Below are 24269 nucleotides of genomic sequence, written 5' to 3' on the forward strand. Positions count from 1 at the left end.
AAAAGAGTTGTTGCTTGTTTTCATAATTGGAAAGGTTCTGGGCTAAATGTTAGACCTCTTCATCTCCAGGGTTTGACATTCAAGAATTGTAATGTAGGGCTACAACCATCTTAGTGATTATCTTAGTTATCACAATCTGAACTCGTCCTCCTTTCTCCCCTGTCCCTAGATATAAACATTTCTGGAGAGATGAGAGTCATGATCCTGAAAGGATTTCAGCTTTGAAGCCTCTTCATCATCATCTTTGCATTTGCCTCTTTTTCAATCTTGTAACCCCAAACAAAACAGAAGAGCCATCGTCCATCCATATTTGCTTAGAATGGATATTTACAGATTGAGTTTAAATTGTTCTCAGATGTGAATTATCTTATTTATTTATTTATAGACTTCACCCCATAGAACAAACAGAGACAAACAGCAAGTTTCTCTTTGGTTTAGGACCACTTGGCAGCATGACTCCAATATCCACTATCACCCAAGCAGCTATGGTTCAGGCAAGCTGTTAGCTTGAGGTCTATAGTCTATCTCCAGGGATTACCTTTACTTGATTCTTAATTACATACTATTCTCCATCCTCCCAGTCCCTTCACACACACACACACACACACGGGCGCGCGCACACACACACAATTCCTCTTTAATTAGGTTGTAGCAGTCTCTTCCATGTATATCTAACTCAGTTCATTGTGGACTATTCTGATAGATAGCTGTCTGCCCTGGCCAACACTTCATTAGGAGTGATACCCTGCAGCCAATGGTCCCCAGGTCGCCTTGTTCAGGAACCAAAGTGCAGCCCAGCAGGGAGTCTGGGAGACAAAGGGATAATTGTGGTGGAGAAGTAATTGTGATGAAAAGGCTTCCAGAACAGATGTAGGAAGCACCCTGCAGTGCAGTTCACTTTCTTTTACCAGGTTATGAAATTAGGAGAGTGTTAATAAAGGCTACTCAGTTACCCAGGACTTGCCTCTGACAGATTGATACACAAGCCTCAGGAAATAGCCAGAATATCTGAGTCTCAATAGGTGGCCCATTACCTACAAAATCAATATGGCCTCTTGCCTATGCAATCCTCCTTTTTACTTTTTTTTTGAGACAGGGTCTTACTCTGTCACCCAGCTGGCATGCAGTGGCGTGATCTCAGTTCACTGTAGCCTCGACTTCCTCAGGCTCAAATGATCCTCCCACCTCAGCCTCCCAAGTAGCTGGGACCACAGGTACACACCACCATACCTGGCTAATTTTTGTATTTCCTGTAGAGGTGGGGTTTTGCCATGTTGCCCAGACTAGTCTCAAGTGATCCTCCCACCTTGGCCTCCCAAAGTGCTGGGATTATGGGCATGAGCTACTGCGCCCAGCAATTCTCTATTTTACTTCTTACTTCTAACATTCACTTTCCCTTTCCTCTCTTCCTGAAAAGATGGCTAGGGAAGAAGAAGAGAATAAATATTTCCTGTGTTCTAGACTCTCATGGCTGCTTTACCTGGTGATATAAACCTGTATTTTAAAAAATTGAAGTATAAATTACACACAATAAAACCCACAGTTTGATGGGTTTTGACAAATGTATACACCCCTATAACCACCACTCTATCAGTTATAAAGGCATGATTCATCCTCACATTTAATCTCCATGAGAGATTGGTGTCACTGGCTCAATTTGATAGCTGAGGAAAGGAAGGATCAGAAAGATTAACAACAATAGCAATAATAACGGCAAATACTATGAGCCAGGCACTGTTCTAAGCACGTTACACATATTACCTCATTTATTCCTCTCTACAACCCCATTGGTCCCATTTTACAGATGAAGAAACTTGCCCAAGGTCACACAGCTAAAGAGTTAGAGCAGGTTTTCCGATGCTCAGATTACCTTACTTCCCTTACAGTACTTCCAGAGAATTTTTTTTAAGTTCCCTCATTAGATTTTCTTTTATCCCAGAGAGAAAAATCCCCCCAAACAGAACTAAAGGCCATTGGAAGGAAAGCCACATGTCCCATATCTATGCTAGCACCCACTCCATCCCCGGCTTTCTTTAAACTATGGGCAGTCAGCTTTAACATCATGGATAGAAAAGGTTGGGCTTGAAGAAAAGCCTTGTTTTGCTACCCACTAAACATGGGGATTTTCATCTAAGAAAGTCCTTCAAGCCATCTGCCCAAGGAAAGTGATCAAATTGCCCTGAGGTTCAGCTTGACCTGGTAAAACACGTTGCTTTGCAGAACGAGTTTCGAGTTTTGCTTTGCCAGCGGTGCTGAGCATTTCCTCGGGAATTTCGCACCCATGCTGGACCACTGATGCCTCCTCTGTGCATGGAAAGGCAAAGGTATGGGGTGGCTGTTTGGGACCTTCATATAAAAAGGTCAACCCACTTCTCTGCTTTTTACCCACAGCCCCACCCCAGAGGAGGGAAAAATTTGCAATTGTTGGATTAGGGCTGAGGTGCATATTTGTCCTTTGCATAACTGGCAGCGTTGCAAAGGACAGGCCCTTTCTCTCTTCCCTCCATTCTCTCCCATCTGGCAGAGGAGTCCGGCTCCCTAAATCTTCTTTTTGTTGGTTAGTTTCCATGGTAGTTATTGTCTGTGTGTGTGAGCGTGTCCGCCCCCTCACCCGCTCTCCTCGCAGAGCGGGCCTTTGTAGCTGAGACTGGGTGGAGGGAGAGGCACGGAGACACTGGGGCTCTGAGGAGCTGGCTAAGGCCCTCTCAGTAGGGGGGTCACGCCTCCTGGAACTCAGGGACCCCAAGTTTCTGTGCATTCAGGGCGGGGCTGGCCTCATGCCCTGTGCATAGAGGCCTGGCTGCATCCCAGTCGATCAGCCAGAGGCAGCAGCAGTGGACTCGTCAATTGTGGAGGAAGCCCTGGGGACCCTGGGGACCTTGCCGACTCTATTCCCAGTCTGCTCCTAGGACAAGCCTCAGAGCCAACACCTGCTCGACCCTCTCCAGGCCCCTCCCCTTCTTTGTCTTTTGCAGATGATCGCCGGGTGTCCTCCTTTTCCCCCTAGTCAGGTAAGTTTTATTTCAATCCATCTATGCAGAGTGATGTCTTGGCATTCTGAGTGCCTGGTGGCGGGGAGATAGGCAGTGGTCTCCGTGAGAGGAGGGCTGCCCAGGTCAGATAGGCTGGCATGGGGGTCAGGAGGGGCAAGGGTCTTCAAGGGCTTTTTCTTCTCAGCTGGGCCTCTCTGGCTTTGAAGTTAAAGGTTTCTTCCCACCTGGTCTTAACGCAGCTAATTAACTCCAAAGATTGCTGTCCAGGGCACAGACTGACCAACATAGAGCCAACCTCCAGAACTTCTGGCTTCTGATCCGAATTCAGCTCAACTTTATGGAATATCAAACAGAAAACCAAATATTGCATATTCTCACTTACAAATGTGGGAGGTAAACCCTGTATGCAGATGGACATCAAGATGGGAACAATAGACACTGGGGACTCAAAAAGGAGGGAGGGAGGGGGACAAGGGCTGAAAAACTTCCTATTAGGTTACTATGTTCACTATCCAGGTGACGGGATCAATAGAAACCCAAACTGCAGCATCACAAAATACACCCTTGTGACAAACCTGCACACGTGTCCCCTGTGTCTAAAATTAAGATTTTTAAAACTTATGGAGTATCTACTATGTACACACACATTGCTACACTTGGCTCTGAAGGGATTGTGCTTTGACGACCATGGCACATAACATGGTTCCTGCCTTCCATTGCTTACCACCTGGTAAGAAAGAACATCTACATAGATAGGTATGGAGATTCTGGGGCCAGACAAGCTGGATTTCACATCCCTGTTCTGGTTGTGTGACCATGGGCAAGTCATTTAACTTCTCTAAATTTCAGTTTTCACCTTTGTAAAATGACAATAATAATAGTGCCTACTTTATAGGCTAAATTATACACACACACAACTCACACACACATAAAACTCTGATCAGTTCATGACACATACTGAGCACCATATACTTGTTAATGATTATTATTATTGTTATTATTATTGACTTTTTATGCGGTTCAAATTATACAAAATATGTAAAGAATGTAGTGTGGTGTTGAGAATAATGGGTGGTGGTTATGATCATGCTAACACAGTTACAGAGGAAGTTCTATAGAAAAGGGAAAAATGGCTCTTGCCTGCAGGGATCATGCAAGGCATGGAGGAGGCGGCATTCGGGCCAAGCCCTGAAGGATGAATAGGATGTCAACAAGCAGGAAGGAGCATATGAAGCAGAAAGCACAAAGCCAAGCATGGAGGCAGGAAATGAAAGGCCTATTGGGCATCAGGCAATAGAGTGGTTTGGCTGGAGCCGAGACATTAAGCCTGGCTGAGAGTCTGGACTGGACTTTGGGCTCCCAGCATCTTGAGGACAAGGGCCAAGATTAGGGTGTGACACTGTGAACACTGGAATAACCAGCCCAGCACCAGGACGAGGGGGAGTGATACACTTTATAGAGAGCCAGGCTCAGAGCCTGAGATCAGCATTCACGTCCTGGCTGAGCTTCAGATTGAACTGGGTGCTCTGAGGCTAATTGCTTCACCTCTCTGACTTTGTTTTGTCACCTGTGAAATCGGGAGGTAAAATACCAAGTTCAATTCTTCAGGAGAAAGGAGAATTTGTGTGTCATCTGCATGGTCCTGGGAAAAATCCAAAGGAATCAATCATTTAACAAAGAGACTTACGTAAATTATCAAGTGCAATGCCTGACTCACTATAGTAGTTGAATGAATGATCTTGCCCATCATGATTAATTGCCTTATTCATCCATTCATTCATTCATTCACTCATTCATTCAGCAAATATTTCTTGGGTCCCCATTGAATGCCAGGCATTAGTTTTGCTGATGGGAAAGAGTGTTGAATACAACAGGTATGCACCTGCCTTGAGACACTTACAAGCAACTGAGCAAACTGGCAACCTGAGGACTTCTGGGTGCTCCCACCCTACCCCCAGCAGCTTCTATCCCACTGGCCATCTTCCATTTTCTCTCAAGGATTACCGCTTTCGGATATTTATTTTTAGCAGATTTGGGTTCCCAAGACATCTCCCACATAGGTCTTGAGAACATCTCCTGTCTGCCCTCTGCTGGTGGGGGATTGTAAGCACTTTGCAATAAACAGCTCAATATTCACAACACGTCAATACCAAGCATTTCTGCTGCTGTCCATCACCCCTGAGATGAACTGAAGTGCTTTAATTTTTAAAGAGGAATGAATTTGTAATTAGTACCTTAACATTACACCAGAGTCATTCAAGAGGTTTTCTATTTAAATGCAAATTTAATCTTCCCAAAGGAAAGCTAAAAGGTGATGAAAATAGATAGCAAAGGTTGAGGAAGAAGGCAAGAAAAGGGAGATGGCGCTGATGTGGAGCCGTCACTGTTGTTAACTTGCCTGTGGCCCATGCTTAGGACCAGGCTCTGAGGCAGAGGAAGCTGAGGTGGGGCCTGGGTCCCTAAAGCCTAAGTTCCAATTGCCCTGACTGTTCATGGGGGCAGCCCAAACCAGCAGCCATTTGGGTGGGTCCTCGCTGGACTGCTGGTGGTCATCTTAGAATCTGGTGGCCTGGAGAGGATATAGGCTGTGGGGTTACGCAGATCTGAGTTTGAATCCAGGATCCTGTTCTGCCTAACTCTAATAGCTTTGGCGAGTTTCCTAATCTTCCCCATTCCTTCATTATGTAAATAGACCTCTTAGTGCTTGTTTCTCTCAAGGTTGTTGTAGAGATTATGTGATAAACAGAGAAAATGTCCTTGGTATACAGGAAAGGCCCTCAAAATGTTCATTTCCTTTATTGCCACTAGATATTGCCGTGTCAACTTAACATGCCACGGTGGTGCGAAGTATGTTGTCAAGAACAAGGTGGCAAGCTGGGAGTGGTGCGTGTCTATAGTCCCAGCTACTCAGGAGGCTGAGGCAGGAGGATCGACTGGGCCCAGTGAGCCATGATGGTGCCACTGCACTCCAGCCTGGGCGACAGAGACCCTGTATCACGCAAACAAGAAAACAAAAAACGAAAAGAATAAGGTGGCATTCCCCTTGTTCCCTTAAAACAGCCTAAGGTGCGGGGGAGGGCACAAACATTTTCTGTAAAGGGCCAGATAGTAAATATTTTACGCTTTGCGGGCCATGCGCTCTCTGTTGCAACTACTCCACTCTGCTGTTGTAGTGGGAAAGCCGCCATAGACAACACGTAAATGAATGAGTGTGGCTGTGTTCCAATATAACTTTATTTATAGATGCTGAAATGTGAATTTCATATCACTTTCATGTATCCCAAAATATTTTTCTTTTGATTTTTTTCCCCAATCATTTAAAAATGCAAAAATTGTTCTTAGATTTCAGGCCATACAGAAACAGGCAGCAGGCCAGGTTGGCCCTCGTCATAGTTCGCTGTCTCCTGCACTGAGGTAGAACCTGTGATTTAGGGGGGACTTGTATCAAGGAATCTCTCAGAACATAACTTCCAAGACTGAGACCAAAGCAGAGAGATGTCATCCAAGGAAGAAAAGAGTCCTTTCTGGGCCAGGACTAGAGAGGAACAAAGGACACACGAGATCCCTAGTGGTTCCTCGTGGGGGCAGTTGTTAGGTCTGGGTGTGAATAGAAGTGTCACTCTGTTTCTTGCCTAGTGATGTGCGGGGATGGACTGACAGTTCCTGGGTGCTAAGCAGGCAGCCACGTTCTCCTGGTGACAGATTATAGGAGGATGCTCAAGGGCCAAGGCCCTGCCACTCCTTCCTTCACTGGGAGAGAAGTGAAGGCAGTCTCCCTGTGGCTCCTTAGGATCCTCAGGTACACATCCACCAGCCCCAGGAGTGCCGAGTGATGAGGACAGGCAGATCCTTTGATTCACCCAAAGCTTGGCCTGGTTCTCACCTTTCCGGACTCTCATGGCTTCTTAGACACACATACACACAACGCACTCGCAGCCAGCCCATCACTGGTGCCCCGCCTCTCCTGTCTCCAGCACAGAGAGCACAGGTCAGCATGCCAGATGGTAACCTTGCTACTGCGGCAGATTGCCATCTCCCTAGGGAGCGGGGGTGAAAGCAAAGCACTGGAGGATGCCTGTGCTCCAGTCCCCACCCCCTCCTCTCCAGTGTGCCTCTGCCTGGTCCTTTCTCTGGGGACAAGGGGTGTGTGTGTGTGTGTGTGTGTGTGTGTGTGTGTGTAAAGTAAAGTGCCAGAGGAGAAGGGGAGAGGTGAAGAGGGAGCAAAAGCCACTCCCTACCTCTGTACAGGTCCTGCCCCAGTGACCAGGCACTTCCTTCCATCTGGAGAGTGAGCAGGACCACCCTCTCTGGTGCCCAGGGAGGCTGGTGGGTTCTTAGAGGTGAGTAGAGGCATGGGACGGACAACAAGGCTGCCCCAAGGCCTGGTGAGAGAGGCAAAGAGGCCTGGGACCTTTCAGGGTGACTGATCTCACTTCCCAGCTCTTTGGAGGGCCCAGGCAGAGTGTCATGCCAGCCTAAACAGCCTAAACTGTGAATCTCATCATCCCCTTCTCAGCCCCATAAAGGGCCCAGAATCTTGGATCCTGCTGGATGTCAGGGTCAGACAAAATTCGGAGTTAGGAGGGAGGCAAGGAAGGAGAGGCGGGAGGCGGGCCATGAGAAAGCCTCTTTTTTTTTTTTTGAGACAGAGTTTCACTCTTATTGCCCAGGCTGGAGTGCAATGGCACCATCTCGGCTCACTGCAACCTCCAACTCCCGGGTTCAAGCAATTCTCCTGCCACAGCCTTCCGAGTAGCTGGGATTACAGGCATGCACCACCATCCCTGGCTAATTTTTGTATTTTTAGTAGAGACGGGGTTTCTCCATGTTGATCAGGCTGGTCTCAAACCCCCGACCTCAGGTGATCCACCCACCTCGGCCTCCCAAAGTGTTGGGATTACAGGCGTCAGCCACCGCGCCCACCCGAGAAAGTCTCCTCTTAAAGTGAGCAGTGATGATCAAATAAAAGTCCAATATATGCTATGTACCAAGTGAGGAACTTCTACGTGGAAACAAGAGGAATCTTCGGGGAGTGACCCCTTCTCTCCTGGGTGTGGATGAGACAACAAATGAGCTTTTGTCTTCCAGATAAGGCAGTTTTGCTAGGAAGAGGGTGAGCCAGCAGGCCAGCCTTTTGTTTAGCCTTTTGTTTCTAGCAGGCCCTACCTCTAGGCTTACAGAGCTCCATGGGCTGGACTGTGGGTCTGAGGCCCTGCTCATTCAGAGCCTGCCAGCAGGAGAGCCAGCTCCCAGTGCCTCAGCACACACACATACACATGCACGCACACACACATACACATGCATGCACACACACACATGCACACGCAGGCACGCACGCCATCGTGACAGGCAGGCTGGCCCATCTGCCAATCAATCTTCCTTGCTGATTTCCCAGCTGGAAGCAGCAGGGCTGGTGTGTAAATCATTCAGAGCCCTCTCTCAGCTCTGCCAGGACATGGAGCTCTTTTTAATTAAGAAGAATGGAGGATGCTGCTGACTTTGGAAATGGCAATATTAACTTACTAATGGGCATTTAAAGAGCCGCATCTGAGTGGTCTGCTGCAGCCTTCCCCAGCCTATAGCCTCTTCTCCTCTGCAGAGCTGCTCCCATAAAGGCTCTGCTGTCCTCCTCATGAGATAGGGTGAAGATTAGGCCCCCTAAGGGCCCCAGCCTGATGACCTGGGACAAATGGGTGCTTTTTCACTTTTAGAGAAAGAGCCAGGTCAGGATGACCTGAGCCCTTGCATCCTCTGCAACCCTTGCATACTCTCCTGGAAGCAGGCACCCCAGAAAGGTCAGAACCCAACAGGAAGCATGATAAGGCATCCAGGTGGGTGCCCAAGGTCTACAGGGAGCCAGCCCATTTGCCACAGCTGCAGCTGTCACAAGGCATCCCCTTGTCCTGGGCTGACTGGAGAGAAAGGAGGGTGGTGGTAGCAAGAGAGGGTGGCCAGGGGAAGCCCTGATAAAGTCCTCACTGGTGACTGGACCTGGGGTAGCTGGCAGCGCTTGTGAGAGCTGATGGGGCCAGACCTCTGTGATTGTATTACCTGGTAGAACGTGAGGATGTTCGTTCTAGAATCTGCTGCTTTGTCACTATGGCTAAATGCTTCTTTCTCTAGGGCTCCCCAGCCTGTATAGCACCCCAGGAGTACAGAACACTACAGCTGGGAGGGACCCCAGCTGCTCTCTTCTTCACCTTCCTTCCTTCTAATTTGACAGGTACCAGAATGGATATGACTTGCCCATAGTTCACAGCCTGGTTACAACAAAACGTAGGCTGGAGGTCATAGCCCACATTGTAACACGATGTAGCAGAGGTCTTCTGACTGTCCTGTGTCTTTCTAGTATGCACTGGGTGGCAATAGAGGAGGAGGTGGCTCCGTGGCCTCTCACCTCACCTCATGCTGGTGTTTCAAGTTTCTGACACTGCTGGTCAGGAAATTCTTCCTTGTTTATAACTCAAATCCTCAGGCTTTATTGTAAGCCGCATTTCCTCTTACGACTTTCTCAATAAGCACAGGGAAGTAGCTGAGGTCTTTGAGAAGCATCCCTTCCCGCACGCACTAAACAGCAGAGGAGTGTGCGGTTTCCCAACCCTTTCTTCTCTACATTGTTCAGCTCCTGAATCTGAAAACGAAGATGACCCCCGCCCTTCACTTATCATCCCATATCTGGGGTCCACTTTCCAATGTCCCAATTTTACCTAAATAGGCAGGAAGGTGCTTACAGATGAACAGATACATTCTTTAACGGATATTCACTAAGCCTCTCTAGGTTCCAGGCACCAGCTAAGCACTGGAGCGGGAGGGAGCAGGGCAGATAGCTGAAGGAATGTGGCTGATTCAACTCTCCAATCAAGGCTGCGTGGTCAGGAAGGGAACTTGAATAGCTAAGGCCATTCTGCAGGACTCCAGCCCTCCACCTGCAGGGCAGCAGTGCCACGTGATCACATACAGATCCTGGTTCTGACTGCTGGCAACTGTGTCATGCCATCGCCCATCAAGTCCACGTGAGCTCTAAATCCTTCCTCTGGGCTGATGTTGGGACTGGTGGGGAGGAGGCCCTAATGAGGCTTCTCTATGCTGGGGGAGGAACTACCCTTTCCTTGGTCTGCTGGCAGCCTCAGTCCTAATTGGATGAGTCAGCCTCTCTCCCCACTCCCTGAATAAGGACCATGCTTCTGGTAAGGAATGAGAAGGTGATTAGCTAAAGGAAGGGCACAGCTGTTCTCCAGATTAGAATGCAATTTAGGTTGCAGCAGATGAGATTTCAGCTAGCTAGGAGAAAAGATATCCGGTCTAAGACACAGGCCCAGAAGTGATTGGCTACAGGAGGGTGTGGGCCCTGGTAAGGCTGCCTATCTTGTGAAACTGGCACCTGCTCTGGGGGACACACTACCCTGAAAGTCAGAGGTACAGAAACTTGCCATCGCAAAGGGAAGAAAGACACTAGTCTTTATGAGGTACCTACCACATGCCCAGGAACTATGCCTGGCACCTCCTTCTTCCTACAACTCTAGAAAGTAGATTTTCTTATTCCCTTTTTCACAGATGAGGACACTCAGATTCAAGGACGCAAGTGACTTGTGTATAGTCACACAGCTAGGAGGTCGCTGCACCAGGATTCAGATCCAGCCTATCTGATGCTGACCACATGGTCTGTGGGGTGCTGCAGAAAGAAAACTGCATAAAGAAGGTGATCCTGGCCTCGGGGAGTTCCTGGTGTGCGCCTCCAGCCAGCGTGGTTCCCTGCAGAGTGCACTCCGGTACAGAGTATTTCTAGGGAGGGCTAAGGAGCAACTAATCACTAAACAACTCCTCTTTCCTCCTATCCCCCCAAAATGTTCCCTACACTTGGAATTCCACCAGACCTTGAAACCCTTCACACAGTTACTGCATCCATGGCCTGCCACACTGAGAATCTGCCTGGTTTATCGGGAAGAAACTGTCCCCCACAACACCCCCAATTTCCCCGTAAGGTACCGCAGTTTGGTGAAGGCAGGATCCTGCTGAATGCCCACCAGACAACAGAGACTGAGTAAAACTGTGCATTTCACTGTATGTAAATGAGACCTTAACAAATCCAAGACTTACTGAGCCTGTCAAGGTGGTGCATGTCTGTAATCCCTGCTACTCAGGAGGCTGAGGCAAAAAGATGACTTGACCCCAGGAGTTCAAATCCAGCTTGGGCAATATCGCAAGACCCCATCTTTTTTTTAAAAAAAAAACAAAAAAACAAAAAAAACCCCCAAAACGTACTGAGTGACTTTTTCTGGGGCTGAGCATCCCCAAGTTTCCCTGATGCATCAATACCTATAATAAAGACTCCACAGCACCAAAGGCCTAATCTTTAGAGGCTTTTATGACTTTTCCCTCCCCTAATTCCCCAACCTCCCACCCTACCTTGTGACCAAGGCAAAAAATCTAACACTTACTTTTTTTAAGAGAGACAGGGTCTTGCTGTGTCACCTAAGCTGGAGTGCAGTGGCACAATCTTGGTTCACTGAAGCCTCTACTTCCTGGGCTCAAGTGATCCTCCCACCTCAGCCTCCCTAGGAGCTAGGATTATGTGCCACGAAGCTCGGATAACTTTTATTTCTTATAGAGACAGGGTCTCGCTATGTTTTTGAGGCTGGTCTCGAACTCCTGGGATCATATAGCCATATGCCTCAGCCTCCCCAAGTGCTGGGATTACAGGCATGAGCCACCTCACCCAGCCTAAAAACGCAAACCCCTTTTAAGGCAAAAGAGAAACCCTGGCTCAATGTTATGCAAGATTTTAGAGCAAGAAGGATTTAGATATGACTTGAGGAAGAACAACTTCCTGACCAGAAAAATGGTTACACACTAGAACAGGGTGGGGAGGGATCAAAGGAGTCACTGGACATTCTCCCTCTGCTTGGCACTCCTTAAGGCCCCATCTTGGTGCACTCAGCCCAGGCAGTGGAAACCACAGGTGACTCAGGGAATCTTAAGTGGCAGTTGCTAGGTTACAAGCTTCCTCGATGTGCACTCAGTGTAAGGACTGAAGGATGTTACCTGGCGGAGACGAAGAGAGATGGGGGAGATGGAGAGAAGCCAGGACTTCCAGAACAAGCAATTAGGTCATGGTCTGGAAGACATCCTGTTCTTAGTACTTTTCCAAGGGTCTGAGTCCCTAGATCCCACGGTCTGCATAGAAGATGGTGCCTGTAGGATATGAGCCTTAGTTTAGAATGGGGGCCTATTCTAGGGCTGGATCCCAGCACTTCTTTACCTGCACTGCCTGGCACAAACAGTATGGGCAGCCGCTGGAATATCCTTGGGAGCCTGGGCTCCTTTCTTCACCGCAGTGGAATAAAGACCAGAAGCCAAGTGGAGAGTGGACCTGCTTGGTTTCATTCATAAGGCACAATTCTTTCATTGGTGATTTAATTGTGATAAAGTGAAGGAGTACTAGATCTGGAATTCATACCTTGGACCCACCCTGAATGGCCTGCATGGTCCTAAGTAAGTCACTTCATCTCATTAAGGCTCAAATTCCTCATCTGTCAAAAGTGGATACTGATACCTACCTGGCAACCCCTCCCAGGGCTGTTTTAAGATTACGAGAAAATGGCCATGCAAGGGCTTAGATGATCTCAACAGCTGACACAAATATAACATACAGCGTGGAGCTCTATCTGTCTGCTTATTAAGCTGCCCCAGCTGGGATGGTGAGGGCTCATTTAAGAAGCCTGGCCTCACTGCTTTGGTAGAACGCTCAGTGGGCAAAAGAGGCTGAGGATGGACTCCAACAAGCCCTTTTGAGGAAGGTCTATGGCTTTAAATCTTTCCGATCACCCATTCTGATTTTGTGAAGACAGTTCAAGCTGAGGTAAATGTCCGTTCCCTATTTCTCCAGGCAGTTAGAGACTCCTAGGACGAAAGGGAAATGTTCAGTGTTTCTGTGAAATTTCATTAATTCACACCCCATGCTTTTGGAATTTGAGTTCTGACTGAATAGGGAAAACAGACACAGCTTTCCTCTGTGAAGGTTCTAGAGGTGCTTACTTTGTAAGCACAGAGAATTCAAACTAAAAAACAGTGGAATTTTTAAGCCAAGAACTCAAAGTAGTAAAATGGGCCCGCTGGATGGAGTGCAATTCTGCAATCTCGGCTTGCTGAAACCTCGCCTCCCGGGTTCAAGTGATTCTCCTGCCTCTGCCTCCTGAGTAGTTGGGATCAGGTATGCGTCACTGCACCCAGTTAATTTTGTATTTTTAGTAGAGACGAGATTTCACCATGTTGACCAAGCTGGTCTCGAATTCCTGACCTCAGGTGATCCACCTGCCTCGGCAACCCAAAGTGCTAGGATTACAGGCATGAGCCACCAAACCCCACCTCGACTGTATAATTTTGAGGGTGGAAGGTTTGTTTTGTTTTGTTTTTTTGAGACAGAGTCTTGCTCTGTCACCCAGGCTGGAGTGCAGTGGCGCAATCTTGGCTCACTGCAGTCTCCACTTCCCAGGTTCAGGTGAACCTCCTGCCTCAGCCTCCCGAGTAGTTGGGACTACAGGTGCATGCCACCATGCCTGGCTAATTTTTTTGTATTCTTAGTAGAGATGGGGTTTCACCATGTTGGCCAGGCTGGTCTGAAACTCCTGACCTCAAGTGATCTGCCTGCCTGGGCCTCCCAAAGTGCCTGGATTACAGGTATGAGCTACCTCACCCGGCCGGAACTATTGTATCTTGACTGATCAATTTCAAAACCCTGGTTGTGATATATACTGTACTATAGTTTTGTAAGATGTTGCCATTGGGAGAAACTGGGTAAAGGGTATTCTTTCTTACAGCTGCATGTGAATCTAAAATTTTCTCAAAATTGTAACTGTAGTTTAAAAAATATATCGATATAGATCTATCAAAAATATATAGATATAGATCTATCTATCTATCTGTATAAGAAACTGAGGCTTAGAGTAGTTAAACAAGTTTCAGAGGCAAGATTCAAACCCAGGTCTTCCAGCCTCCCAAGCCTGGGTCTTTCAAGACTTGGCTACATTTGAGAGAACCAAGTAGGAGGAAGATTCCATCAGCCTTGCAGTCCACCAGACCAGGTGGTTCTCTGGCCTCATGGGCACCTTTGTTACTGGGGGCTACTGTCCTGTAAAGGGTATTACAGGGTGGCTTGCAAGGATTGTTTGTCAAGCCCTGTGGGTTGGTGCCGAGGACAGAGATTTGATCATCAGGTTTCCCCTTCCTAAAGCTTGTGAAGGGTGATGGTGGCGGTGGTGGGTTGTGCATGTGTGTGGCAGATGGAAAAACTGCCTGTGTGTGTTCGTCTATGTTGGTGTCTCTGGCTGTGTCCACATGTCTGTCTGTGCATCATTGGTCAGTGTCTCTGTGGATGTGTCTATTTCGGGGGGGAGGGTGATGTGTAAGTTACGCATCTATGTGCAAGTGGGTGTATATGTTATATTTGAAAGTACCTGTGCGAGGTCTGCGTGCATCGCACCCACATAAGTTGTTTCCATGAGGTTAAACTACATGATAATACCTCCCCCCAAGCAAAGCTGGCTATTGAGTCAGCCTGTCACGAACTGAGTCTGTGTACTGTAGATAAACTGGGTAATTGGACTCTTTGCCTCTTCATCCAAAACAAACACAAAAGCCCGCCCCCGCACCGGAGGGAGTCTGTGCCCGTCATCTGGGTGCTTGGTTCTAGTGCCCTGCTTTCCTTGACCCTGTAGACAAGGTGAGCGCTTCCCCGGGGGCCCGGGCGGCGCGGCTTCTGTAAAGAGGTCACAGCACGCTGTGTCCCGGGACGCACGCGGATTCCTGCACAGGTGTGGTGGTTGCGGATGGGGACCGAGCGGAGCGGGCTCGCCGGCTTCCTCCCCGGCGGCGGCTCCGCTTCTCCTTCCCGCTGTTCACTTCATCTCCTCATCTGCATGTGTGACAGCGGCGCGCGGACTGGGAAGGACAGAGCGCCCTCTCCCCGGCTCCCGTGCAGCCGGGCGGGGGCTCCGGGCTCCCCGGTGATGCGTCGTCTGCGCCTCGCCGCCGCGCTCCCTGGGCCTGGCAGCGTAAGTGATGCGGGGGCGGGGGCGCCGAGACTGCGGGGAGGGGGCGCGGGGGAAGAGAGGCGTAGACACCGAGAGACGCTAACTCCTTCCTCCGCCCGGGGACTGCCCGTCGCCCGGAACCCCTGAAAGCCCCAGCCCGCGGATTGCTCCGGCAGTGTCCGAGCAGCGGGTGGGGAGGGGGCGGGGACCAAGCGGTGCAGGGCCTGGTGCCGCCGCCGGGGGGCGCCCTCCGCCGCCGCGTCTTCCGGGTGAAGTTGACCAGGGGCTGCGGAGCCCTCCTGGTGCCCGCCGGAGAGCGCGTGGCCCCGGCTGCCCTTGATTCGCCGCGTTCCTCCCGCAGGGCCAGGCGTGGACGCCACCGGACCGCTGAGACTCGGAGCACAGTGAAGTACTGGCCGGCGTCTGGCTGGGGCTGGCGCTCGAGAACCCGATGAAGGTGGTGAGAGGGGCCATGGGAGCCGGCGCCGAGTAGCCGGGGGACCCCGGCGCTTGCGCCTCTCCCGGCGCCCGGGCGCTCCCCGAGGCTGCCATGGAGGTGCCTAACGTCAAGGACTTCCAGTGGAAGCGCCTAGCGCCACTGCCCAGCCGCCGGGTCTACTGCTCCCTGCTGGAGACCGGGGGCCAGGTCTATGCCATCGGGGGATGTGACGACAACGGCGTCCCCATGGACTGCTTCGAGGTCTACTCCCCCGAGGCCGACCAGTGGACCGCCTTGCCTCCGCTGCCCACAGCCCGGGCAGGGGTGGCCGTCACCGCCCTGGGGAAGCGGATCATGGTGATCGGGGGCGTGGGCACCAGTCAGTTGCCCCTGAAGGTCGTGGAGATGTACAACATCGATGAGGGCAAGTGGAAGAAGAGGAGCATGCTGCGTGAGGCCGCCATGGGCATTTCTGTCACGGCCAAAGGCAAGTGGGGCCAGGGCTGAGGGCGGCCAGAGAGAAGGAAGTGGGGGGGCCACGAGGGAAACACGCATTTGCTGTGGGCTGTGGAGTTTAGTGCCATGTTTCTGCAGACCGCATGCGTTCAGCAGAATGCCTGCACCTCCCGCCGCCACACCCCAGCCCCTGAAACCTGCCTTGCAGGTGCCACCACCCCCAGACACCTATTTGGGGTCCTGACAATACTCACTCCATCCTTTAGTATCACCAGGCCCCACTGAGAGGGGTTTGGGACCTGATTCCAGGGGCCTCTTCCACCTTCAACCTCCCCTTCTGCCTCCCAATCTCAGAGATGCTTAATGGAGACCAGAATGTTCTGGGGGTTGTGCTCCTGAAACGTCTTGCCCCATTTCACTAAGTCCTCAGCGCATGTATGTCCTCACTACATGGTTTTGTGATTCCCATTTTCCTTTCTCAAAGCCCCTCATTTCATTCTTTTCACCCCTAGTACAGCCCAGAACCTAGAGCTCTGAAAGCTCTTTTGCTAAAACACAAAGGGTTTCGTGGGAGATGGTTCAATGGGAATGAGGAGACACCAAGTTCAGACACACCTGAGCAGCACAGGCTTGCAGTGGGGTGCAACCTTCCCTCCGTCTCCTTTTCCTCCCTCCCTCTTCTGCTAAACCATACTAGCTGCATGTCAAATCTACTGTAGATTGGGAACCAGTATTTCTTGAGCACCTGCTCTGTCCCTGGCACAGTGCCAGGCTCAAGGAAGGAAGGAAAGAGGCAGAAGATCTGTTCCCTGCCTTCATGAGTCTGGATCTGACCAATGAAGGTGACCAGAGAGAAACTCTAGTGCAGAATCCCCCAGGGCAGCACAGCCAGTGGGGCTTCTGTAACCTCCCAGTAAGAAGGATGGAAGGCCTGGAGGCCTACAGAGAGCAAGGGAGGGAAAAAGTACATCTTCATCCCAGGCCTCAATAAATGGTCTTGAAAGATTAAGAACTAACGTTCATTGAATCCTTACCATTGGTGCTTTGTATACATTAACCCCTTTGATTCTCACAACCTATCCAATGAGGTAAGTGCTAGTGTTACTCTGATTTTAGAGAGAAGCAGTATAAGGCCCAAAGAGTTAGTTAAACCACTGGTCTGAGGTGACACAGTGATGATTGAATCTGTGCTCTTACTATGGCACTGAATGAGTTCAAGAGTTAGTTTAATAAGCATTTACATGCCTGTGTGCCAGGCATTGTGCCAGATGCTGGGGCTATAGATTTAACAGATTCTCAAGGGCCTACAATCCATTGAAAGAAACAAAGATTATTCAGTAACATGTGGCAATTAGGGTGATGGAATAGGGTGACAGAAGAGCCATCATTCAGGAGGCACTGAGCCAGTGCTGTCGACCCAGCCTTGTAGTTCAGGGACACCCAGATGGGTCTGAAACGATGAGTAAGAATTGGGCACAAAAATAGTAGTGAGGAGTGGATGGGAGGATTCCCAGGAGGAGGTGTTTCAACTAACACAGGATGGGATGGGTGGAGCTCGTGCAAGGTGAATTCCTCATTAGCAGGCACCGTCTTCCAGCCTCAGGCTAGGGTTGGCATTTTTTTTTTTTCCAGTAAGATTGGAAAGTAGGAGGAAATAGTACTCATCCCTACAATCACCTTAAGAATAAAGGCCTCCTGGAGCCAGAAGCAGTGAGGACTGGCTGCTGGCAGACAGAATCCCAGGCAGGGGTGGCTCCCTGAGAGAGGCTCGGGAGGTCCTGGGGTGAGACCCAGGGAAACACAGATGCCTTGCCCATCCTTTCTGGTGTAGTGAAGTCCTTTGAAAGGCCACCTACAGTCACGAGTAGTAGAGAATGAGAGGACTCACTTCTCAAAGTACCCCAGCTCACTTCCTAGGCACGGTTTCTTAAAGAGGCCAGCACTCTCTCCAAAGCTTCACCTTCATTCGCCCCTCGCCCTATATCATTTAGTCGAAGTGACTCCTGGATCCCACAAGTCTCCCAATGTGTGAAGGAAGATGGCATTCCCCCATGGGGCTGGCAGACACAAAGAGACCAGCAGCAGTCCAGTGTCCCATAGGCCAGTGACAGCATGACTCATCTTATTTCTAAAGGCCCCTGCCATATCTAAAAACTTCCAGTTTGTGAATGCCTGGGGAAAGGGCATCAGAAGAATATCTCTACTTGTTGAGGCCAGGCGTGGTGGCTCATGCCTGTAATCTCCACACTCTGGGAGGCCAAGGTGGGCGGATCACCTGAGGTAAGGAGTTCCAGACCAGCCTGGCCAACACGGTGAAACCCTGTCTCTACTGAAAATACAAAAAAAAGTAACCAGGTATGGTGGCAGGCATCTGTAATCCCAGGTACTCTGGAGGCTGAGGCAGGAGAATCGCTTGAACCTGAGAGGCAGAGGTTGCAGTGAGCTGACATCATGCCATTGCACTCCAGCCTGGGTGACAAGACAAGACTCTGTCTCAAAAAAAAAGAATACCTGTTCTCTTTGCCTTCCCCTCTGGCTGCCCAGGGAGGAGGACAGTGAAGGGGACAAGACCTGCAAATAGTTTTCCAGGCCTAGACTTCATGCAGTGTTTCAGGCTTAGCCAAAGGGCTGGACACTAAGGAAGATTAGTATGTACATTTACATACTAATGTACATGTACATTAGTATGTACATGGCATGTAATCATACCATGGCTTCAAAACACCCAGGCAGCTGGGCGCAGTAGCTCACACCTGTAATCCCAGCACTTTGGAAGGTGGAGACAAGAGGATTGCTTGAGCCCCAGAGTTCGAGACCAGCCTGGGCAACATGGCAAAACCCTGTCTCTACAAAAAATACAAAAATTAGCCGGGTATGGTGGCATGGACCTGTAGTACATGCCACCATAGCTACTTGGGAGGCTACTTGGGAGGCTGAGGTGGGAAGATCTCTTGAGCCCAGGAGGTCAAGTTTGCAGTGAACCGTAATTATGGATTATCCCACACTCCAGCTTGGATGACAGAATGAGACCATATCTAAATTAAAAAACGAACAAACAAACAAACAAAAACAGGCTCTCAGGCTCAGCTGTAGCAGGGACTTCTTTGAATGGTGCTATCAACCACACTGATACAGATATAACTCACTTTGGCTGAGCAGTGGTTGAAAGCTTGGTCTGGCCATGGGAGGCAATGGATGCTGGTGGGCCTGCCTTGCTGTACCTGTGAGCTAAGCCAGGGGCATGTATGGCCTTTCTTCTTAGATTACCGAGTATATGCGGCAGGTGGGATGGGCCTGGACCTACGTCCACACAGCCACCTCCAACACTATGACATGCTCAAGGACATGTGGGTATCGCTAGCACCCATGCCCACCCCGAGATATGCTGCCACCTCCTTCCTCCGAGGCTCCAAGATCTACGTGCTGGGTAAGGATGGGTTACTGTTCTATACCTACCCTCCTTCCTTCCCTTGGCTCAGTTCCCATGGGAAGCAGTGCCTGTGTGCTGAGCATCTCGTCGGTACTGGGGATAATCACACTGCCCAGCCCACCGGGAGCTTCCTGTATGAATGAGTAACTGTCAAAAGGGGAAACCCTTTTCGCTGTCCCTGTCCTCAGGGACAACCCTTCTGCCCAACCTCTATCCTGCTCTGGCCCCCAGGGGGACGACAGTCCAAGTACGCAGTCAACGCTTTCGAGGTCTTTGACATCGAGACTCGCTCCTGGACCAAGTTTCCCAACATTCCCTGTAAGCGGGCCTTCTCCAGCTTTGTGACCCTGGACAGCCACTTGTACAGCCTGGGAGGCCTGCGGCAAGGTCGCCTCTACCGGCAGCCCAAGTTCCTGCGGACGATGGACGTGTTTGACATGGAACAGGGTGAGCTGGTCACCCTCCCCAGGAAGCTCTGGCTGCCCACTGCCCTTCTGGCTGGCTCCCCATCCCTTACACCCATTCCAGCCATCCTCCAGGGCCATTTACCCAGCTGAGCAAGCTTCTTGGAAGTCTCAGCACCCCTCTCCACTCAGGGATACTCTTGGAATCAAATTCCTTCATTGCTATAGTTCCCCTTTTTGCTTGGTTGGTTTTTTTCAAAGCCCCTTTTCTACCTATATTGTCTTTTCTTACAATATTCACACAGGACCAGGTCAGAGAGGGATTTTTCTTACTTTTTACTGATGGAGAAACATAAGGATCCTGACTCCTATCCTCACTGCCTCTATTAGCCTCCTAAGCAGAAGTCAAGGTGATGATGATGCCTTACAGAGCAGCAAGCATGGGAGAGGGGGAAGCCACAGAGAATTTCAAACAGCAGGAGGAACTGTGTACTCCCCAAGCATAAAGGATAAATAGAGTGAAGACACTGCCCAGGGTGAAAGCTATTTGGGCCATAATCTGTATTTGGTGGGAGTGGTCTGTATCTCATTCTCTCTATATAACCCACCATTGTCCATGGCCTATAGGGGGATGGCTGAAGATGGAACGATCGTTCTTCCTCAAGAAGCGGCGGGCAGACTTTGTGGCTGGCTCTCTGAGTGGACGAGTCATAGTGGCTGGGGGACTTGGTAAGGATGGCGCTTTCAGGCTGGAATTTATTGTAGTTCTGGTGCTCGGTGGATCCTTGGCACTTTGCATATTCAGGAAAGGGTACTGGCTCCTTGCAGACCACCTGCCTACCACTTTACTCCAAAAAATTCAAAGCACTCCCTTTCTTCCAGCCTGGATATTACCTATCCACTATGGGCCCCAGGTGTGGCCTTTCTGTCCTCCTACATGGGGGAAAGTGTGACACAGAGAGAATAAGGGACACCCATAGCCGTGCAGCACAGGCTTGCTGAGCACAGATCCCTAAACGGGCATGACTGGAGACAAAATGTGGAGGGGATTAGCCTTGGTCTTCCTCTGACCAATCTCTTCTCCTTGGATACCCAGCCCAATCATGGAACAGGAAAGCAATCTGATTAAATAAGTTCAACAGATGAATCTTGGATTTGACATATTAACTCTGCCAGAGATTACTGGTATTTTGAAGGAAGGACTTAAAGTGACAAGTCCCCCATCATCAAGGCAGAGAGGTCCAGGCAGCAGGGCTTCCAGGTACCCCAAGTCTACTTAGTGTGGACAAACTCCCACTTTACTCATGCATGAAGGAACCGTGTGAGCTAGACCATGTTGGTACCTTTTTTAAGAAAGGGCAGCAGTGAGGCAGTAGTGTGCTAGAAAGCTCTGGTGAAAAGCAATGGGTAGGGAAAGAAAGCTTACTCTTAAAGAGACAGAAAGGAAGAAGGTAGGAGGGACAAAGTGGCTGCTTGACAAAAGCCACTGGCTTAGTAAAGGGAGTTATCCTGTAGCCAAGGAATCTGACCTTGCTTGGCTTCTGCTTGTGGGTGCCCAAGGGAGGAAGGTGGGGTGACTGTGGGGCATGGATTGGCGGTTGGACTCCTTTGTAAGGTCTGATTCCCTTGACATTTTCAGGGAATCAACCCACTGTCCTGGAGACGGCGGAAGCATTCCACCCAGGGAAGAACAAATGGGAGATCCTCCCTGCCATGCCCACACCCCGCTGTGCCTGCTCCAGCATAGTCATCAAGAACTGCCTCCTCGCCGTGGGAGGTGTCAACCAGGGTCTGAGTGACGCAGTGGAGGCCCTGTGTGTCTCTGACTCCTAGCTGTCTCTGGGTCCAGTACCTTTGCCCTGGACCATATCACTTCACTCTTGACATGAGGAATGATCTTGTCCAAGCAGTCAGGGCTGCTTCCCAGAATGTCAGCTCCTGTTAGCAGCCAGTAGAGTCTGGCCTTGGGGCTCTAAGTGACCTCTCTATAGCTCCAAATCCTACCAATCTCAGAAAACTGTAAGAGGCACAGATGACTCAACCAGCTGCAGAGCTGACTCTGAAGAGAGTCTCCACTTACTGCACAGGCACAGAAAGGCACAGGAATATTTCCTACCTCTCCCTCCTGTGAGTCCCATCTCCCCCGACCCCCATCTCCAGGAGGCAGGTAGAGCAGTTCTGACAGAGAGGATAAACTGCTATTGCTGTCTTTCCCCAGCTCTAAACTAGTTTTAAGGTTGCTTAGGATGAAAAATGGAGAATAATTGGGGGTTCCAAACCCCTTTCTTCTCCCTTGGTTTATATCTCTTCACCATTTGGTGGTCAACTGTGGGCCTACCCTGGACCTCATCTACTCAGCGAGAATTGGACATGAAGCTAGAGGCAGCTGTCTTGGAAGGGAAGTCAGACTCACTTGGACAGCCCAGGCCATGGCAGGAAGAATCCCTTCCTCTTGGGGTCCTTGCTAGGCATGTGATGATGGAGAAGGAGCAGTCTCCCGGCCATGGGTCTGCTCCCCACATCTCTCCTAATTCCGCTTCACCTTCTTCCACCCCCTCCCCACCAGAGGCCTAGCCCTTTTGTCACCGAAGGCCCCCAGAGGGTTTCTGTGTGAAACCTTCTCATTTACACTGTGGCATCAAAATCCACAAAAGATAGATTAATTGCACTCTGGTTAATAGCAGCAGCACAATGATTAAAATCTATATTCCTAACTTCTCTAGCACCCTGGTGTGGGGGTGGGGCAGAAGGGTGTCTTGAGGGGCAGGGAGGACCCCATAAAACAATCCCTCCGGCATTCTCAGGCTAAGGAGGGCCCGCAGTGACCACCTGTTCTTGGCTGTCCCCTCTGAAGAGCTCTGCCTTCTCACAGCCACCACCAGTTACCCCAGTCCCAGGAAAACAGCACATATTCTTCTTCTCCTGCCTTGAGACTGTATGTTAATCTTCCATTCAGAACTCATCAGCAGCTCAGTCCTTCTTATGTCTATTCTCAGTTCATTCAGCCAAAGCTCATTTTTGTCCTATCCAAAGTAGAAAGGGTTCTTTTAAAAAACTCGAAGAATGTGCCTCCTCTTAGCATCTGTTTCTGACTCCCAGTTATTTTTAAAATAAATGATGAATAAAATGCCTGCCCTGAAGGGTTCTGGAGGAGTCAGGTATCACTCATCAGGTGATAGTGTAATTCTTTCTCCAGGAGGCAGGAACAGAGGAGGATCACCTATCTGGATCTGAGGGGTCTAGGGAGCCTCCTGGAGGGAGGGAGTATGACACCTTCAGCTCAATCTTCAAGGACAAGTGGAACCTGAGTCTTTACAGGATACGGATTTTTTCCCCCTCCCTTTCTCTAGGTACTTGGACTTTTTTCCTTACTTCTGTCCAAGAAGGGCACTGCCACCTGCTGGCCCAGCATTTCCCTTCCCCTCCCCGGGCTGGGAGGCCTCCGGTAGCCGCTGCTGCCCCCTAGTGAGGAGACTGCAGAGAGGCCTCCCCTGCTGCTTCTGGATCCCTATATTTGAGTTGAGCCCCTGAAGTAATTGATAGAAACAGGAGCTGGAGGAGCTGCAGATACTATAAGAGATGATGGAACTGTGCGTTAGGGGATGCTCTTCCAAAGGCATCCTGTCTCCTCAATCCCCTACCCAAGGAAGGTGTTTAGCAACAGTGGTGCCTCCACCCTTTCCAAGAGAAACCCAAGCCTTATGGGAGGGGGCATTTCCAGGCACACAAAGTGGTCCTATATGCATGGATAGGGCTGAGCTTTTTTTTGAGACAGGGTCTTGCTCTATTGTCCAGGCTGGAGTGCAGTGGTGCGACCAGGGTTCACTGCACCCTCCACCTGAGTTCAAGCAATCCTCCCACCCCAGCCTCCCAAGTAACTGGCCCTAGACTCAAGTGATCCTCCTGCCTTTGCCTCCCAAAGTGCTAGATTACAAGCCTCAGCCACCATTCCCAGACAGTGAACCATTTTTAAATGGTCAGACAGAACCTTGGGAGTACAGAGAGCTCTAAAAGGTTGAATTAGCCGCTGGAATCTGTGAGGGTAACTCAGGGCTGGAGCTGGCATCTGCTAAGGACTCACCCCTTGGAAGTCCATTCTGGAAAGACTTTAGGGGTGCCTCACTGAGGAATGAGGGAAATACTGAATGTCTGTTAAGCCATGTGGTCCTGTACCTCATGGAGCTACAGAGGCAGCACAGGATCTGGGGGTAAGATGGCCTGGCCCAGGCCTCGCTCCTCCACCCCCATAGGCTTTCCCGTTCCCTTTCCACTTTGGGAAGGCTCCTCACCTTTCCTGTCTTCATTTCCCAATATACACAACAGCAATCATAATGCTGTCTCACAGGTGGTAAGGCACTTCCTTCAATCCTCAGATCAACTCCATGAGGTAGGTAGTATCCTCCCATTTTGCAGTTAAGAAAACTGGGACTCTAGGGTCTCAAGCTCGTAAGCAACTGAACCAGGTCTGATTCCAAAACTTGTGACCACAGCACTGCATAGCCTCACATGAAATTGTGC

The 24269-nt window shown here is 50.0% G+C and overlaps 1 protein-coding gene across 4 annotated transcripts; it reads left to right on the plus strand.

Moving 5' to 3' along the window:
• Positions 1–2454: 2454 nt before the first annotated feature.
• KLHDC8A (kelch domain containing 8A) lies at positions 2455–22891 on the plus strand. 4 transcript variants are annotated; one of them, XM_011957741.1, is made up of 9 exons: positions 2455–2557; positions 2976–3011; positions 10548–10762; positions 14708–15043; positions 15384–15948; positions 19180–19344; positions 19579–19794; positions 20379–20480; positions 21391–22891. In XM_011957741.1, the coding sequence occupies exons 5-9, from the start codon at positions 15573–15575 to the stop codon at positions 21582–21584; spliced, it is 1053 nt and encodes a 350-aa protein (XP_011813131.1). In that variant the 5' UTR covers positions 2455–2557; positions 2976–3011; positions 10548–10762; positions 14708–15043; positions 15384–15572; the 3' UTR covers positions 21585–22891. The 4 variants fall into 4 exon arrangements, with proteins under 4 accessions (XP_011813131.1, XP_011813134.1, XP_011813132.1 ...); XM_011957744.1 differs by lacking the exon at positions 14708–15043; XM_011957742.1 differs by lacking the exons at positions 10548–10762; positions 14708–15043.
• The last annotated feature ends 1378 nt before the right edge of the window (positions 22892–24269 follow it).

The sequence above is a fragment of the Colobus angolensis genome, unplaced genomic scaffold (genome assembly GCF_000951035.1).
Source record: "Colobus angolensis palliatus isolate OR3802 unplaced genomic scaffold, Cang.pa_1.0 Scaffold449, whole genome shotgun sequence".
NCBI lineage: Eukaryota > Metazoa > Chordata > Mammalia > Primates > Cercopithecidae > Colobus > Colobus angolensis.

What these genes read in the sequence shown, in the direction of transcription:
- KLHDC8A (XM_011957741.1), top strand. Translation starts at nt 15,573, where the DNA reads ATGGAGGTGCCTAACGTCAAGGACTTCCAGTGGAAGCGCCTAGCGCCA. An exon ending in CATTTCTGTCACGGCCAAAG is followed by an intron (nt 15,949 to 19,179) that starts GCAAGTGGGGCC and finishes CTTTCTTCTTAG; the next exon opens with ATTACCGAGTATATGCGGCA. An exon ending in CTCCAAGATCTACGTGCTGG is followed by an intron (nt 19,345 to 19,578) that starts GTAAGGATGGGT and finishes TCTGGCCCCCAG; the next exon opens with GGGGACGACAGTCCAAGTAC.